Below are 16167 nucleotides of genomic sequence, written 5' to 3' on the forward strand. Positions count from 1 at the left end.
AGTATTGTTACCACTAAGAAATAATCAAACCAACACAAAATTCCATACTTTTTGTGCCAAGTTTATGCATATATGTATGTGTGTATATGTGTGTGTTGTATGTATGTATGAGGATCCATGACCCACGACTGGACTCCAGCATGTCAGACCACTGTCTGTGGTTCAACATGACGCTCAATAGCTCAATGGAGACAAGCTTTGGTTCAGAACAAGGTTTCCTGTTTGTATTCCTTTGACCTCCTGGGTTTTCCCCGCTGCAGGAGCTTTGACAAGCGCCTGTGGAGCCACGTGGACATCAGCCGCAGCACCCGCCTCAGTAACCAGGCCCTGGCTGGAATCATCAAGAGGCTGCCCACCTCCCTGGACCTCTCTTGGACACCTGCCGCCAAGAGGCAGCTGCACTGCCTGCTCACACGCCTGCCAGGTAGGGAACACAGCCCTCCCTCAGGTAGGGAACACAGCCCTCACTCAGGTAGGGAACACAGCCCTCACTCAGGTAGGGAACACAGCCCTCACTCAGGTAGGGAACACAGCCCTCACTCAGGTAGGGAACACAGCCCTCACTCAGGTAGGGAACACAGCCCTCACTCAGGTAGGGAACACAGCCCTCACTCAGGTAGGGAACACAGCCCTCACTCAGGTAGGGAACACAGCCCTCACTCAGGTAGGGAACACAGCCCTCACTCAGGTAGGGAACACAGCCCTCACTCAGGTAGGGAACGCAGCCCTCACTCAGGTAGGGAACACAGCCCTCACTCAGGTAGGGAACACAGCCCTCACTCAGGTAGGGAACACAGCCCTCACTCAGGTAGGGAACGCAGCCCTCACTCAGGTAGGGAACGCAGCCCTCACTCCCTCAGGTAGGGAACACAGCCCTCACTCACTCAGGTAGGGAACACAGCCCTCACTCACTCAGGTAGGGAACACAGCCCTCACTCCCTCAGGTAGGGAACACAGCCCTCACTCCCTCAGGTAGGGAACACAGCCCTCACTCCCTCAGGTAGGGAACACAGCCCTTACTCGGGTAGGGAACACAGCCCTCACTCGGGTAGGGAACACAGCCCTCACTCACAGAGGTCGACCACGCAGCTCCGCTATTGCAACTAGGTGTGTGTGACAGTTGTCCTGCGTGTGGGGGAAGGTCCACCCCCTAACGGTTGTCCTGTTGCAGGGCTCCGGGAGCTGCGTGTGGCGGGCCTGCCCTGGTTCGCCCTTTCTGCCCTTGTGTCCCCCACCCTGCCCTGCCTCAGGCTGCTGGACCTGCGCTGGTGTCAGGGCATCAAGGACGTCCAGATGAAGGACCTCATCCTGCCACCTGGTGCGTATCTCACTCACTCACATAATTCACTCACTCACTCGCATAATTCACTCACTTACTCACCCACTCGCTCACATAATTCACTCACTCACTCACTTTCTCAATCACTCAAATAATTCACTCACTCACTGGAGTTGGTTGGTTGTCCCTGGGTTCCATCCCGTTACAATGATGGTTCTATGGCTCTCCCTGCTCCCCCTCAGGCCTGGGCTCATCCCGCAGCCGCCTGAGGAACATGTCGGCGCTGTACCTGTCGGGCCTGGAGGTGAGCGACTCCACCCTGCGGCTGCTGCAGCGCCACATGCCCCAGCTTGAGCGGCTGGACCTGGCCCACTGCCCGGCTGTCTGCGACACCTCCATCGCCCTGCTGGCCGCCGCCGGCACGCACACCCGCCACAACCTCACCGATCTCTATCTTGCCGGTGGGTAACGCACCCAAACACAGACCTGGGGTCAGCTTCACAGGACTCACCCAAACACAGACCTGGGGTCAGCTTCACAGGATGCATCCAAACAGACCTGGGGTCAGCTTCACAGGATGCACCCAAACACAGACCTGGGGTCAGCTTCACAGGACGCATCCAAACAGACCTGGGGTCAGCTTCACAGGAAGCACCCAAACATAGACCTGGGGTCAGCTTCACAGGACGCATCCAAACAGACCTGGGGTCAGCTTCACAGTATGCACCATAACACAGACCTGTGGTCAGCTTCACAGGAAGAGGCCCTAGGCGTCCAGACCTGAGACAGTATTCAATTGCGTGTTAAATTGTAATTATACTGCTAAATCGTTTGTCATGTCGGATACAACAGAGCTAAGTTTGGACGGCTTTAAAGGATGTTGTGGGTCGGACTGTAATCGCACCTAACATCCCCCCTGAACTTGGGCCTTTCCTCCTCAGCATTTTATTCCAGAGGTTACCATCTTGCGGTATATCACCTTATTTCTTTACCTCATTGCTCTTGTAATCTGATCCTCGAGGTCAACCTGATCTCGCTAGTCCCACTACCACGTGGTTCTCTGGGGATCACCCAGCCGGTATCATGGGACCTCACCCAATTGACCATAACAAAACCTGGACCCGAACCCGTTGGGTTCCTAGGTCGAGTCTCCATAGGTTGGGTAGACGCGTGAGGACATTTATAAGGTTCCATCCATAGCACTGCTATGTCACTCCTGATGGAGAAGGTCTTGTCTTAGACTTTGGTTTCCTCTAAAACAAGCCTCCTGTTTGGGGCGGGCCAGAAGCACCTAGAAGTCGCCAGGGAAACCCCATGCTGGTTTTGTGGCTGGATGACCTGGACCCACAACACACAATGCTGCAACCATTACCATAGAAAGTCTCTTGCAACCTGACCTGTTTTTCAAAGTAAGGGTCCTGTGAATGAGTATCGCCACTGACCTGAATTGTGTCTGCAGGTTGCAACCGGCTGACGGACGGTTGCCTGCCCTACCTGAAGCGCCTCTCTGCGCTGGAGCTGCTTGACCTTCGGGGCTGCGACGGCGTGAGCCGGCGGGCGTGCGAGGCCTTCATCTCAGACCTGTCCCACGTGTCGTTCTACTGCATGATGGAAGAAAAGCTCATCCAGCGCATCCCCTAAGGGGCGTTTCCCAGCAGGCACGGCGTCCTCCGGGCCCTCTGTTGCAGGGGAGCGGCGCCACCAAAGCCTGTTTCCAGCCTGTTTCTAGTCTCCTAGCCTGGGACCCCAAGAGGAGAATGGCTGTGTTTGTAAATGTTTTTTCTCTGTGAAGTTCCTGGGTTCTTTCTGCTGGGCTCTTTTCTGCCTGGCCTTCATGTTTGCGAGTCTTTGTTACATTTCATTTTTAAACATTCTAAAAAAAGAACACTAATAAAGTGTAAAGTGAATACGGATTGGTTTGAAGTACTTTTCTTTTATGTGCACATAGTAACACAGCCTTCGTTTTTTGACGACATGATATATAGACTATTGATAGACTATAGACTATTGATCATGGTAAGTGCAGCCTGGAAAGCCCCTTTAAGGCTGGAGAATTCTGAACGGCATCACTGATCCCTCCTACATTGTAACCAAAAAAATGCATGTCCCTGTGAACTATGAGTTTGATTTACAACAGTTTTACATAGTTTGACGAGGTGCAGAGCAGGAGTCAAGAATTAACTGACAAGATTGAAAGATAATTAAGTTAAACACATTAGTGCCATAACTCACTAATGTGATAAAAGATGCATTCGGGCGTGATATATTATTCCACACGCGTAGATATTAACTGCGAGTGCGAAAATTATCTCTGTGCGCGCAGAACAGCCTCTCGCGCGTACAGCCTCTCGCGCGTACAGCCTCTCGCGAAAGATGTTCTGCGCTCTCGCTCGAATTTAATTTTGGCACTATGGGAGAGGGAACCAAGGCAGGGCGGGCTTTCCTGTGATTGGCCGTTTCTGAAGCGCGATATTTGATTGACAGCCCTCCTCACTCAGCCCTCCTCTCATTCAATGGCTGAAACTCAGAAGACAACCGCGTCTGGGCAGGTCCCTTCAGGTAAGAAACCCTTGGCTGAATTCGGCCATTTGTGATGAACGAAAACAGGTAAGAAACCCTTGGCTGAATTCGGCCATTTGTGATGAACGAAAAACTATGGCTTGTGTAAAATTTCATCCAAGTATGTTTCTGAGAAATATTTTAGTGTAGCTAAACTTTGTATAGTCTAGATTAACGTTATTACTTAGTCGTTAACCGCAGCTAACGCTAACGAATAGCTAACGTTAACTTTAGGGTTAACATTAGTTAGCGCGATGTCTGGCTGGCAACAATGACTATTACGTGATTAGGCTAACTGAACTATTGTAGGGTTAACGTGCATATTCTGTTTGTTAACCTAAAAATACATTAATGGATTGTAAATATTATTTTACAAACTTGCTGGTTATGGCATTGGTCAAAAGTTGATGGATGTTCATTTCCCCTCACCCCCCATGTTTGTGAATCAGATTTCACCGAGTTTCTGTTCCAGCATCTAGTATGGAGGTATGTCGATCAGCTGTACCACAATATCCATAGTCGAGCTGTAATAATTGATAGTGAAATTAACTGCCAATGGAATTTCCGTATGTTCACACACACACACACCTTTTGTTTCTCATATGGAGAGATATGTATTTATTTTTTCACTTGCATTCTCTCTTCTCTGGACACCATTAGGAGACAGATCCTGACCCGGCTCCTGTCCAAGTTTGAACTGGGACTCACAAGAGAGCCTATTGATTTGGATTATTTTGAGTTTATGTGTAGGCAGGAGTTGTATATTTGGTGCAATGCACTGTCAAGGCATGTTGATGTGACCCTGATTCATTGTATAAATAAACTTCTCATTCAGTTAAATCTGCCTAACTCCTTGTGTGCCATGCCAGTTCTCTTGTAGATAAATAATCTAATTGAACTGTGTCTTTTAGGTAACAGTGCACTAGTTTTCTGACTTAGTTGTTGAATGTCACGTCATTCTTTTTTTTTTGTCATCTGTTTATTGAGTTTTCTTTTGCATAACATAAACAAAGGTGGTTTATATGTCTGCAGGACGTCAAATCAAATAAAAGACAAAAAGTAAACATTAGGGAGAGGATCCATTTCTAATAAGGCACAAGTCAGAAAGTCAATATTTACACTTGTATACACACAAGGCCACTCTTGTACATGCTTATTGATGTATATTGTATATTTACCTAAACCATACATTGATATCGATAACTATTGATGCTTTTTAATGAAAAAAAGAATAGGAATTACCATGCTGGATTTAAACACTTCTGTTTAACACTTAATATGACCATCAACTGTTCTTCAACATGTCTACTGATATTGTCAATAAATATGGAACCGTGTTTGTGTAACATGTTTTATATTGATATTGATCTAAAGTCTATCACAATATGATAATTTATTGTTCTCTTATTGGCTCTATTGTATTTAATGCAATGTAAGTGTGAATGGTACATGGAACTGCCAAAATTACTTTTAAACAATCTAGTAGTAAGTAAGTAAGTACTAAGTAATAATAACAATACAAAGACTATACAACTATACAAAGACTAATGTTGATGTTTAGCTACACTAACATATTTCTCAGAAACATACGTACATTTTATACAAGCCGTAGTTTTCGGTCATCACAAATGCCCGAATTCAGCCAAGGGTTTCTTACCTGAAGGGACCTGCCCAGACGCGGTTGAAGTTTCAGCCATTGAATGAGAGGAGGGCTGTCAATCAAATATCGCGCTTCAGAAACGGCCAATCACAGGAAAGCCCGCCCTGCCTTGGTTCCCTCCCCCATAGTGCCAAAATTAAATTCGAGCGAGAGCGCAAAACATCTTTTGCGAGAGGCTGTTACGCGCGAGAGAGTGTTTTGCCCGCGCAGAGGTAATTTGCGCGTGCGAGAGGCTGTTTTGCGAGCGCGAGAGGCTGTTTTGCGCGCGCAGAGGTAATTTGCGCGTGCGCAGAGATCATTTGCGCGCTCGCAGTTAATATCTACGCGTGTGGAATAATATAATACGCCCGAATGCATCTTTTATCACATTAGTGAATTATGGCACTAATGTGTCGCCATACAAGAATCGTTAAAAAATTAAGCAGCTGTGTGGGCCATGTCATTCGGCCAGGTTCATAAAGAACATTTTGTGGTCAAATTATACATCATGGCTACTGGACAGCATAGCGTAGCGAAAAAGTGAAAGTTATTTGTATGATTTTTTTTATTTGAGTATTGCACAGTGGTTACATTTGTGTCTGTAAGGATGTTGTGATTTTTCCTCAGTGAGACAGGGTGTTGTGCACTGCTGCTGATGTTGTAGGCTAACGACGAGTTCCGGAACAAATCTGTTCAGTGTATCAGCTGTGTTGGGAGCTTTTGGAACCGTTCAGAAGGTGTCTCATTCAATTCAACCAAGCCCCAAGGAGCAGAGCAACCATGCGCAATCCACCAGTGCCCAGCGGCCAAGCCTGGTTTTGCCATGGACATATTAAAGAACGGAACCGTCATCACATTACTTCTCCTGGAACCGTCACCTTATCGTGGTGGAGAGGTTTGCGTGTCCCTGTGAACCTGAGGGCTGTGTTGTCTGGAGCCTTGTGCTCCTGGTAGGGTCTCTAATGGCAGAGTGGTCTCAGGTGAGGGGCCAGACTAAGAATGGTTCAAAAACCTCAATGAATAACATAAGAAGAGGAGATGTGACCCGGCCCGGAGGAAGCCCGGGGCCCCCGTCTGGAGCCAGGCCCAGACGGAGGGCTCGATGGCGAGCGCCTGGTGGCCGGGTTTAGGGTTAGGGTGAACCCTTTGCCACGGAGCCCGGTCGGGCACAGCCTGAACAAACTACGTGGCACCCCCCCTCTCTTCATCCCATGGGCCCACCACCTGTGGGAAGACCCGTTGGGGTCGGGTGCGCAGCCACATGGGTGGCAGCGAAGGTCAGGGGTCTCGACGGACCAGACCCGGTCGGCAGAAGCTGGCTCTGGGGGCGTGTAACGTCACCTCGCTGTGGGGAAAGGAACCGGAGCTTGTGAGGGAGGTGGAGCGCTATCAGTTAGATCTGGTGGGGCTTACCTCCACACACAGTCTCAGCTCTGGTACCGTACTCCTGGATAGGGGTTGGACTCTATTCTTCTCCGGAGTTGCTGAGGGCGTGAGGCGCCGGGCGGGTGTGGGGATACTCATAAATCCCCGGCTGAGCGCCGCAGTGTTGGAGTTTACCCCAGTAGAAAAGAGGGTCGCCTCCCTGCGCCTAAGGATTGTAGGGGGGAAAACTCTGACTGTTGTTTGTGCGTATGCACCAAACAGCAGTTCAGAGTACTCAGCCTTCTTGGAGACCCTGAATGGAGTCCTGTATGGGGCTCCAGTAGGGGACTCCGTAGTTCTGCTGGGAGACTTCAACGCCCACGTGGGCAACGATGGAGACACCTGGAGAGGCGTGGTGGGGAGGAACGGCCTCCCTGATCTAAACCCGAGCGGTCCTTTGTTATTGGACTTCTGTGCTAGTCATGGATTATCCATAACGAACACCATGTTCGAACATAAGGGTGCTCATAAGTGTACCTGGTACCAGAGTACCCTAGGCCGAAGATCGATTTCGTGCTCGTGTCATCTGATCTGAGGCCGCATGTTTTGGACACTCGGGTTAAGAGAGGGGCGGAACTGTCAACCGACCACCATCTGGTGGTGAGTTGGATCAGGGAATGGGGGAAATTTCCGGATAGACCTGGTAAGCCCAAACGAGTAGTGCTGGTAAATTGGGAACGTCTGGAGGAGGCCCCCGTCCTAGGTATCTTCATCTTCAAGTTTTTCTGGCATTCCTGTGGAGGCTGGGGGCATTGAGCCAGAGTGGGCGGTGTTCAAAGCCTCCATTGCTGAAGCTGCGGTGGCTAGCTGTGGCCTCAGGGTCTTAGGCTCCTCAAGGGGCGGTAACCCTCGGACACCGTGGTAGACACCGGTGGACAGGGAAGCCGTCCGATTGAAGAAGGAGGCCTTCTGGGATATGATATCCTGGAGGACTCCTGACTCGGTTGCAGGGTACCGACAGGCTCAAAGGGCTGCAGCTGCTGCCGTGTCGGAGGCTAAGCAGCGGGTGTGGGAGAAGTTCGGAGAGGCCATGGAGAAGGACTTTCGGTCGGCACCAAAGTGTTTCTGGAAGACTATCCGGCACCTCAGGAGGGGGAAACAGGGAACCATCCAAGCTGTGTACAGTAAGGATGGGACTCTGTTGACCTCAACTGAGGAGGTCGTCGGACGTTGGAAGGAACACTTTGAGGAACTCCTGAATCCGAATAACACGCCCTCTATGTTGGAGGCAGAGCTCGAGGTTGATGGTGTTTCGTCGTCAATTTCCCTGGTGGAGGTCACTGAGGTAGTCAAACATCTCCGCAGTGGCAAAGCGCCAGGGATTGATGAGATCCAGCCAGAAATGCTAAAGGCTCTGGGTGTTGAGGGGCTGTCATGATTGACACGCCTATTCAACATCGCGTGGGAGTCGGGTACAGTGCCAAAGGAGTGGCAAACCGGGGTGGTGGTTCTCCTGTTCAAAAAGGGGGACCAGAAAGTGTGTGCTAATTACCGGGGTATCACACTTCTCAGCCTCCCTGGTAAAGTGTACTCCAAGGTGCTGGAAAGGAGGGTTCGGCCGATCGTCGAACCTCAAATTGAAGAGGAACAATGTGGTTTTCGCCCCGGACGTGGAACTACGGACCAGCTCTTCACTCTCGCAAGGATCCTGGAGGGGGCCTGGGAGTATGCCCATCCGGTCTACATGTGTTTTCTGGATCTGGAGAAGGCGTATGACCGGGTCCTCCGGGAGAAACTGTGGGAGGTGCTGCGGGAGTATGGGGTAAGGGGGTCTCTCCTCAGGGCCATCCAATCTCTGTACTCCCAAAGCGTGTTTGCGTCCTCGGCAGTCAGTTTCGTTCTCAGTGGGTGCTGGTGTCCGCCAGGGCTGCGCCTTGTCTCCAATCCTGTTTGTGATATACATGGACAGGATATTGAGGCGTAGTCGTGGTGGGGAGGGGTTGCAGTTCGGTGGCCTGAGTATCTCAACACTGCTTTTTGCAGATGATGTGGTCCTCATTGGATCATCGGCCTGTGACCTTCAGCACTCACTGGATCGGCTGGCGGCCGAGTGTGAAGCGGCTGGGATGAGGATCAACACAGCTAAATCTGAGGCCATGAATCTTAGCAGGAAACCGGTGGATTGCTTACTCCAGGTAGGAAATGAGTCCTTAGCCCAAGTGAAGGAGTTCAAGTACCTCGGGGTCTTGTTCGCGAGTGAGGGTACGATGGAGCGTGAGATTGGCCGGAGAATCTGAGCAGCGGGGGCGGTATTGCGTTCGCTTTACCGCACCGTTGTTACGAAAAGAGAGCTGAGCTGCAAGGCAAAGCTCTCGAACTACCGGTCGATCTTCGTTCCTATCCTCACCTATGGTCATGAGGGTTGGTTGATGACCGAAAGGACGAGATCGCGGGTACAAGCGGCAGAGATGAGTTTTCTCAGAAGGTTGGCTGGCGTCTCCCTTAGGGATAGGTAGGGTGACCAGACGTCCTCTTTTTCCCGGACATGTCCTCTTTTCGAGACCTAAAAAATGCGCCCGGCAGGGATTCCAAAAACGTCCGGTATTTTGCCTCGTCGCAAAAAAAAATAAAAATATTATTGTTATTATTATTATTTATTTATTTTTTGCCTCGTTGCATATTTGTGTTTCTGGGTCTTTCACATAACCTACTAGTTATTACCATTGTATATGTCTATGGTTATTACGGCCTTCCAAGTTCTGGAAATGGTATCTCCCTTACGTTCCACCTTCTTGCGCGAGCTGACTGTAGAGAGTCCGTCATTGGGCGACCGATCTCAGGGTTGCCAGAGCCACGATAATTATCCTCCAAATACGACCATTTTTGGCCTTTGGTACGTTACTTTGCCATTTCCAATCTGGCAACATTGAGCACCTTGCCGCTTCCACTCTGTTTATAACAGCACATTACATCTGCAGCCATGCCTAAACGTAAATGTAAGTTCACGGACGAACTAAAGAAAAAAAAAAAAGTAATTTATTATTTAGAATATTGTATTTGTTATCATTATTGCTTTAATATATGAGGAGGACTGAAAAGTTTCTAATTTTCTTATTTTAATGTGGCCATATAAAGAATTTATTATTTAGATTGTTTTATTTGTTATCATTATTGACACATTTAAATGCCACAAAAAAGATTAGTTTTACATTTGCACTTTGCAATTTTGTTAAAGTTCAATAAATAGATGTTCATATTGTCATTTCATTTGTGACATTTGTATGCATTCACATGGTCATGGTGCGGCATGCTATACACTACACCCCCCCCCCCCCCCCCCCCCCCCGCGACGAAGTGTTCTCTTTTTTACAAACTCAAATCTGGTCACCCTAGGATAGGGTGGGACGCTCAGCCATCCGTGAGGAACTCGGATTAGAGCCGCTGCTCCTTTATTTAGAAAGGAGTCAGCTGAGGTGGTTCGGGCATCTGGTAAGGATGCCCACTGGGCGCCTCCCTTGGGAGGTGTTTCAGGCACATCCAGTGGGGAGGAGACCTCGGGGAAGACCCAGGACTAGGTGGAGAGATTATATCTCAACAATGGCCTGGGAACGCCTCGGGATCCCCCCGTCAGAGCTGGTCAATGTGGCCCGGGAAAGGGACGTCTGGGGCCCCCTGCTTGAGCTGCTCCCCCCGCGACCCGACCCCGGATAAGCGGATGAAGATGAGATGAAGACGATGCTATATTAAAGTCACCTCCCATTAATATTAATAAATTTGGATATTTCGACAACCAATGTAAAATGTGGATTTCCAAATCATCAAATAAAATGTCATTCTCTTGTTTTGAAATATACCCATAAATATTGATGATTAAAACTATAGTATCATTTATGTCAACAATCAAAATAAAGTAATGACCATTTGGGTCACCCTTAGAATGTAAAATATTCCCATCGAAACAGTTCTTTAAAGTAGCAGCACCAGCTGCTCTTTCTGTACCATTCGAGAACCAAACGTCATTACCCCATTGTGCTTTCCATAAAGATGCATCATCTATAACTGAATGCGTTTCCTGGAAAAAAGAAAGGTCTGTTTTTTGCTGCCTTGCAAATAAGAATAAAGCCTTTCGTTTAACATTCTGTCTCAACCCCCTGGCATTAAGAGAAAAAACAGAAAAAGACAGTATAACAATGAAAGGTGCTATGAAATTACAGCGAACAATTTCTATCCCTTAATAATAGAAAATATATTCTAAGTAACAGTGTTAAACAATCTCCCGAACCTTTTAACAGTAAGAAAAAGAAAAAATAAGCTTTACCAACAAAAAGGTAATAAATGCTCAGCACTTAGGTGAAAACAGGAGGAGTAGTGTAATTAGTTCAAGGTATGCATCATCTTAGGAGGATGTGTCCATTTGAGACCGGCCAGACGTGTTTATTTTGGGGGCAAAGATGGACGTACCTCCTTTCCATCGATTATCACGCGAACGCCTGCAAAGTGTGCTTTTTTCCCTTCCTTCTTCGCTGCTTCTAATATGGGCCACAGTTTGTCTCGTAAAATTTAGTCCGCAGAAGTCAGATCCACGGCAAACCTCAACTTATTCTTTGTAAGGTATTCGCAGGTCTTCGCCTTCTTCCACAGGAGGTCCCGCGTGGATCTGTTTGTGAAGCGGATGATGGTCGTCCTGGATCTCCTCATATTTTCCTGGTACCTGCCAAGCCGGTGAACGATGTCAATGTCCTTTCTGATCTTTGCATGGGCGTCAGGCACCATGGAGCAGCAGATGTTGATGACTTTGGCCTTGATGTCCTCCTGTTTCTCCTCCGGGACGCCATCGAGCCATCTCTGTTGGTATCTTTCAGCGTCATTGAGTTTGAGTTCTAACTCTGACAGTTTCTGCTCATTTCAGTAGTAGTTTTAACCACCTTCATATCGGTCTTCAAAGAATCAACCTCCGCAAATGCAAAATCAATAGACTTCTTCAGGGCGTCAATGCTCACTGTGTTATGGTTAATCATGCTTTCCAGGTTGTCTGCCCGCTCATTAATTTTTGTTGAGATTATCCCAACGATGTTGTTCTGTAACTCATGCAGACATTTCTGCTCTCTGCTTTTTTCCTTTTGGCTTGACTGGTGTATTGGGGTCAGAATCTGGCAACGGCATAACATCTGGGCTCTGTTCGCGGCTGCGGACAGAGGCGAGAGCATAGCCATGGTCAGGGTTAGCTGCAGTCGAGATTGTAGCTGCATAGCTAGCATGCGTCTTGGGAGTTCATCGGTACACCAAAAACCATACCATCAGTCGGGCGCGTTGATTCTTTTTCCTTCCGTTTTGCTCCTTTATCGGAAGGCTCCATGTTGCTTGTGAAAGTGCAGGCTCCTCACTCGTGGGCAGTTTAGCTGATGCTGGATTAGCAATGATGCTGTAGTAGCCTTGTCGGCAAATACGCTACAAGCTTACTTCAATAGGGTGAATTACGGTGTTAAAAGGCCGGGAGATGGAACGTTGTAGTTCACGAGTCTTTTAGAACATAATAGGCGAAGCAAAAAGTCGTTGTTAAGGGACAGAGCTTGTAATTTTGCTTAGCCTCGTCGCCATCTTGCCTCGACCTCAACGTGTTTGTTTATCGAACACACCATAGTTATCGAGCTAAGCGGTGAAGAAACATGGCGTACATTGTGTTTGAACCACGTACACGAGCTCCCGCCCCTCTCATTCCTTATTGGTGGGCTTACAAATTTGCGGAAGCAGTGTTTTGTAGTCCTCGGCCCTTCTAGCAGGAAAGCAAAGTTTTACTGAAATGACATGTCAGGAGAAATTTAGATCAGGAAAGCTGGGCTAAGGGAAGACTGGGTTATAGTTAAAAGCTGTGGTGAAGTCCAGCTTCTTCCAGCTAAGGCAGCTGGCAAAAATTAAACCAATGCTTCAGAGACAGCATTTTGAAACAGTAATCCATGCGTTTGTGACCACCCGGCTGGACTACTGTAATGCACTTTACATGGGGATTAGTGAGGCCTCCATTGCCCGCCTCCAATTAGTTCAAAATGCCGCAGCTCGTCTCTTGACTAACACTAGAAAGTATGACCACATTACACCTATTCTGGCTTCATTGCACTGGCTACCTGTACGTTTTAGGATTCATTTTAAAATACTTTAATTTGCGTTTAAAGCCTTAAATGGCCTTGCCCCACCATACCTCTCCGCTGCTAAAACCCTACACTCCTAGCCGTTCTCTTAGGTCAGCTGACCAGCTGTTTTTGGCCACACCCCGTACCAGGCTAAAACACAGAGGAGAACGTGCCTTTGCGGTAGCAGCCCCAAAATTGTGGAACACTTTGCCACTCCATATTAGACAAACTACATCCCTGTGTCTCTTTAAAACCTTGGTAAAAACGCACCTTTTTTATTTGGCCTTTGGACACTAGATGGCGTGTTGATGTGATGTAGAAGTGTTGGGTGGGTCATGTGTTTTTACTTATTTTATACTTATTTTATCTATTTTTCTGTGTGCAGCACTTTGGAAACCCATGTGTTTGTTTAAACTGTGCTATATAAATAAAGTGGATTGGATTGGATTGGATATACTGTGGGGAAAAAACCTTTTTTTTTATATTACAATAGCGATTTTATAATGATAGAACGCCGGTTCTGAATCGATGAAGTATCCCTTTAAGTTGTATTCTTCCTATCTATCTTTCCTCTTTATTACTCTCTACAAACTTTGGGACCTATCTCCTTCCTCAATTGTTCACCTGCAGACTCCATTCAAATTTTAAAATGTTCAAGTTTTTTTAATATTTTATACTTTTTAAGATATTATACTTTTAAAGTTAATATTATTTACAACTGACACTTACTACTTCAGACTTCGTAACTTGGTCAATATTTTGTCGTTAGCCTTCATTCAAAGGTTTAACAAATCATCACACTTATCTTCAATAATCAATCTAAAACAGAATTTCGATTACCTTTATACTTTTTTCAAAATCAGTTTAAGTTCCATGCCAGCTTGTCTTCAGTTGGTCTCTCTCTGTTAAATTAAATGTTCTCATAATGTTATCTCATTTGTTAATAATATACCCCAATATTATGTGGATTACGACCTATTTTTGTTTCCAACTTTATTGTACACCTATGTGATCGGTTGTTTAATTTTTTTTCCGTATACAAATGCATTCTGGGTCATTGACCGTTAGTTAAGACTAAGAACATGCCATGGCTGCTGATGATGTACCGGAGCTGTGAAGAAATTAATAAACAGATAAAGGAAAGAGATGTAAGACGTGATTCTTTATCAACATGACAATGTACATACAATTTCGGCTATTTCAGATTCTTCAGTTCAATTCCTTTTACATTACTGCATTTTAGCAATGCTTTGCGCTTTTCATTCAGCTGTCAATTACTTTTTTCCAACGATTTAAATTGTTTTAAATGGTGTGCATGTTTACATTGTTTACTCCATTTCGACTTTTGAACTCTGTTCAAATCCCTTCACTTGATTTAAGCCGTTGAACATTTCTTTATGTCTTAATCTATGTGGCTTTATTAAAAAATATTTTCAACCTCACATTGTAATACAGCACTCACCGCATTTTCTAGTTTGATGAGTTGGTGTATCGACCTAAGATCAGAAAACTGTTCAATCGGCCCAAAATATGAGAGAATTAAATTCATTCAAAGGGCACTTTAAGCAGGAAACCTATTTTCTCAAAATAATGGTTGAACACATAATTACTCGACCAGAGCATTAAACAAGAAACTTCTCAAAATGCCCAGATCAGGATTAAAAATCCCCTCAAGCGGTACCGCAAACAAGAAACTTATTTACTCAAAATAGCAAGAAGCATGTTTCCTCGAAATGCCAAGATCGGAATTAAAAATTCACTAGTCTGCATCCCAAGGAAGCTCTTCTCAAATAAATAACCAATGAATTCGAGATATAAAAGTTAGACGCACTAAGGGGGTGAAGCTGTGGATACAACTGCGAGCAGGCCAAGGAGCTCATCCGAATTTAGTTTATCGTTTATCGTAGAACAGTGCCAGATTTGAAACTCTGCAAATGCGCTGGTGAAATTGTTTGAACTTTGAAAACATGTTTGTGAAAAAAAAAATACTTCGAAAATGTGTTGGTGAAAATGATAAAGAAGATAAAATAGAACACAAAATCCTGTTTACAGGTGTTTGAATTTTTTTCAGGTTATTATCTTTTTTTTCAGTGTTGCAAAACCTTTTTTACAAGGTGTTGAGTTTTCAAACCCAGACTAACAAGCCTTTGAGACTTTTTTTTCAGGTTTGAATTATGGCAGGAAACTGGCTCCATAGAGGGCTAGCAGCTCCACTAGCGAATCAGGGAAGCCCGGAAGTGAGGATGGTAAACATACCAGATAACCATAAACTATGAATGTTTAACTATAAACTATAGTTTATCGAATGTACGTCAGCCGAGAGCAACCAATAGGTTTAGAGCTAAATGGTCCCGCCCCCAGGAACGTTTTTTTTTTCTTCAGACTTTGACTGTTAGGAGTTTCAAAACTAATGCGCGACAGAACACTGCCAATATTCACGTGACTCAAAGCATGCGCCTGTGTGGTAAAATCTCTGAAAAGTCAGTGCTGAAAAGTCAGTTCTGAAAAAATACATTGCAATGGCGTAAACGTACATCTTTACAAGTTTTTAAAAATAAATATTCAACCTTTCAAAACTTATTTCTCAATGTATGAACACCTGTTTGCAGAATCCCATTTACAAGGTTTCAAAACCGGGAAAAAATTAAATACACTGTTAGAACAGTTCCAGATTTGAAACTCTGCAAATGCGCTTGTGATATTGTTTGAACTTTGAAAACATGTTTGTGAAAAAAAAAATACTTGGTGAAAAATGTGTTGGTGAAAATGATGAAGACGAAAATAGAACACAAAATCATGTTTACAGATGTTAGATTTTTTTTTTGAATTTTTTCAGGTTATAATCTCTTTTTTCAGTGTTGCAAAACCTTTTTTACAAGGTGTTGAGTTTTCAAACCCAGGCTTTCAAGCCTTTGAAACTTTTTTTTTCAGGTTTGAATTATGGCAGGAAACTGGCTCCACCAATTAGAATGATAAAAGACTGAACGACTCTAATGGCCGATTACACGTTGAATCGGCTGAAAAGATCGCTGACGTTGCAGATTTCACCGTACACACGTCAGCGACCTCTCAAGTCTCACCAACGCCGATTTTCGGCCCGGTGTGTCGCCTTTAGTCTATCAATGAAATGCGCAGTCATTGTTGTGACGGGATCTCGGAGGACTCGGGTAGCTTTACTTCGGCACGAAACTCGGAGC

The 16167-nt window shown here is 46.0% G+C and overlaps 1 protein-coding gene across 4 annotated transcripts in view; it reads left to right on the top strand.

The window, feature by feature from the left end:
- LOC130377568 (lysine-specific demethylase 2A-like) overlaps positions 1-3587 on the top strand; it is an 80888-nt gene extending 77301 nt beyond the window's left edge. For 2 of the 4 annotated variants that reach the window (XM_056584723.1, XM_056584727.1), the window contains 4 exons: positions 261-424; positions 1172-1318; positions 1522-1740; positions 2739-3587. In XM_056584723.1, the coding sequence (XP_056440698.1) occupies positions 261-424; positions 1172-1318; positions 1522-1740; positions 2739-2920 (712 nt within the window). In that variant the 3' untranslated portion in view covers positions 2921-3587. The remainder of the gene's footprint in view (positions 1-260; positions 425-1171; positions 1319-1521; positions 1741-2738) is intronic. The other 2 variants (XM_056584734.1, XM_056584742.1) reach the window with 2 other exon arrangements.
- Positions 3588-16167: the final 12580 nt, after the last annotated feature.

The sequence above is a fragment of the Gadus chalcogrammus genome, chromosome 3 (assembly GCF_026213295.1).
Source record: "Gadus chalcogrammus isolate NIFS_2021 chromosome 3, NIFS_Gcha_1.0, whole genome shotgun sequence".
NCBI classification, from domain to species: Eukaryota; Metazoa; Chordata; class Actinopteri; order Gadiformes; family Gadidae; genus Gadus; species Gadus chalcogrammus.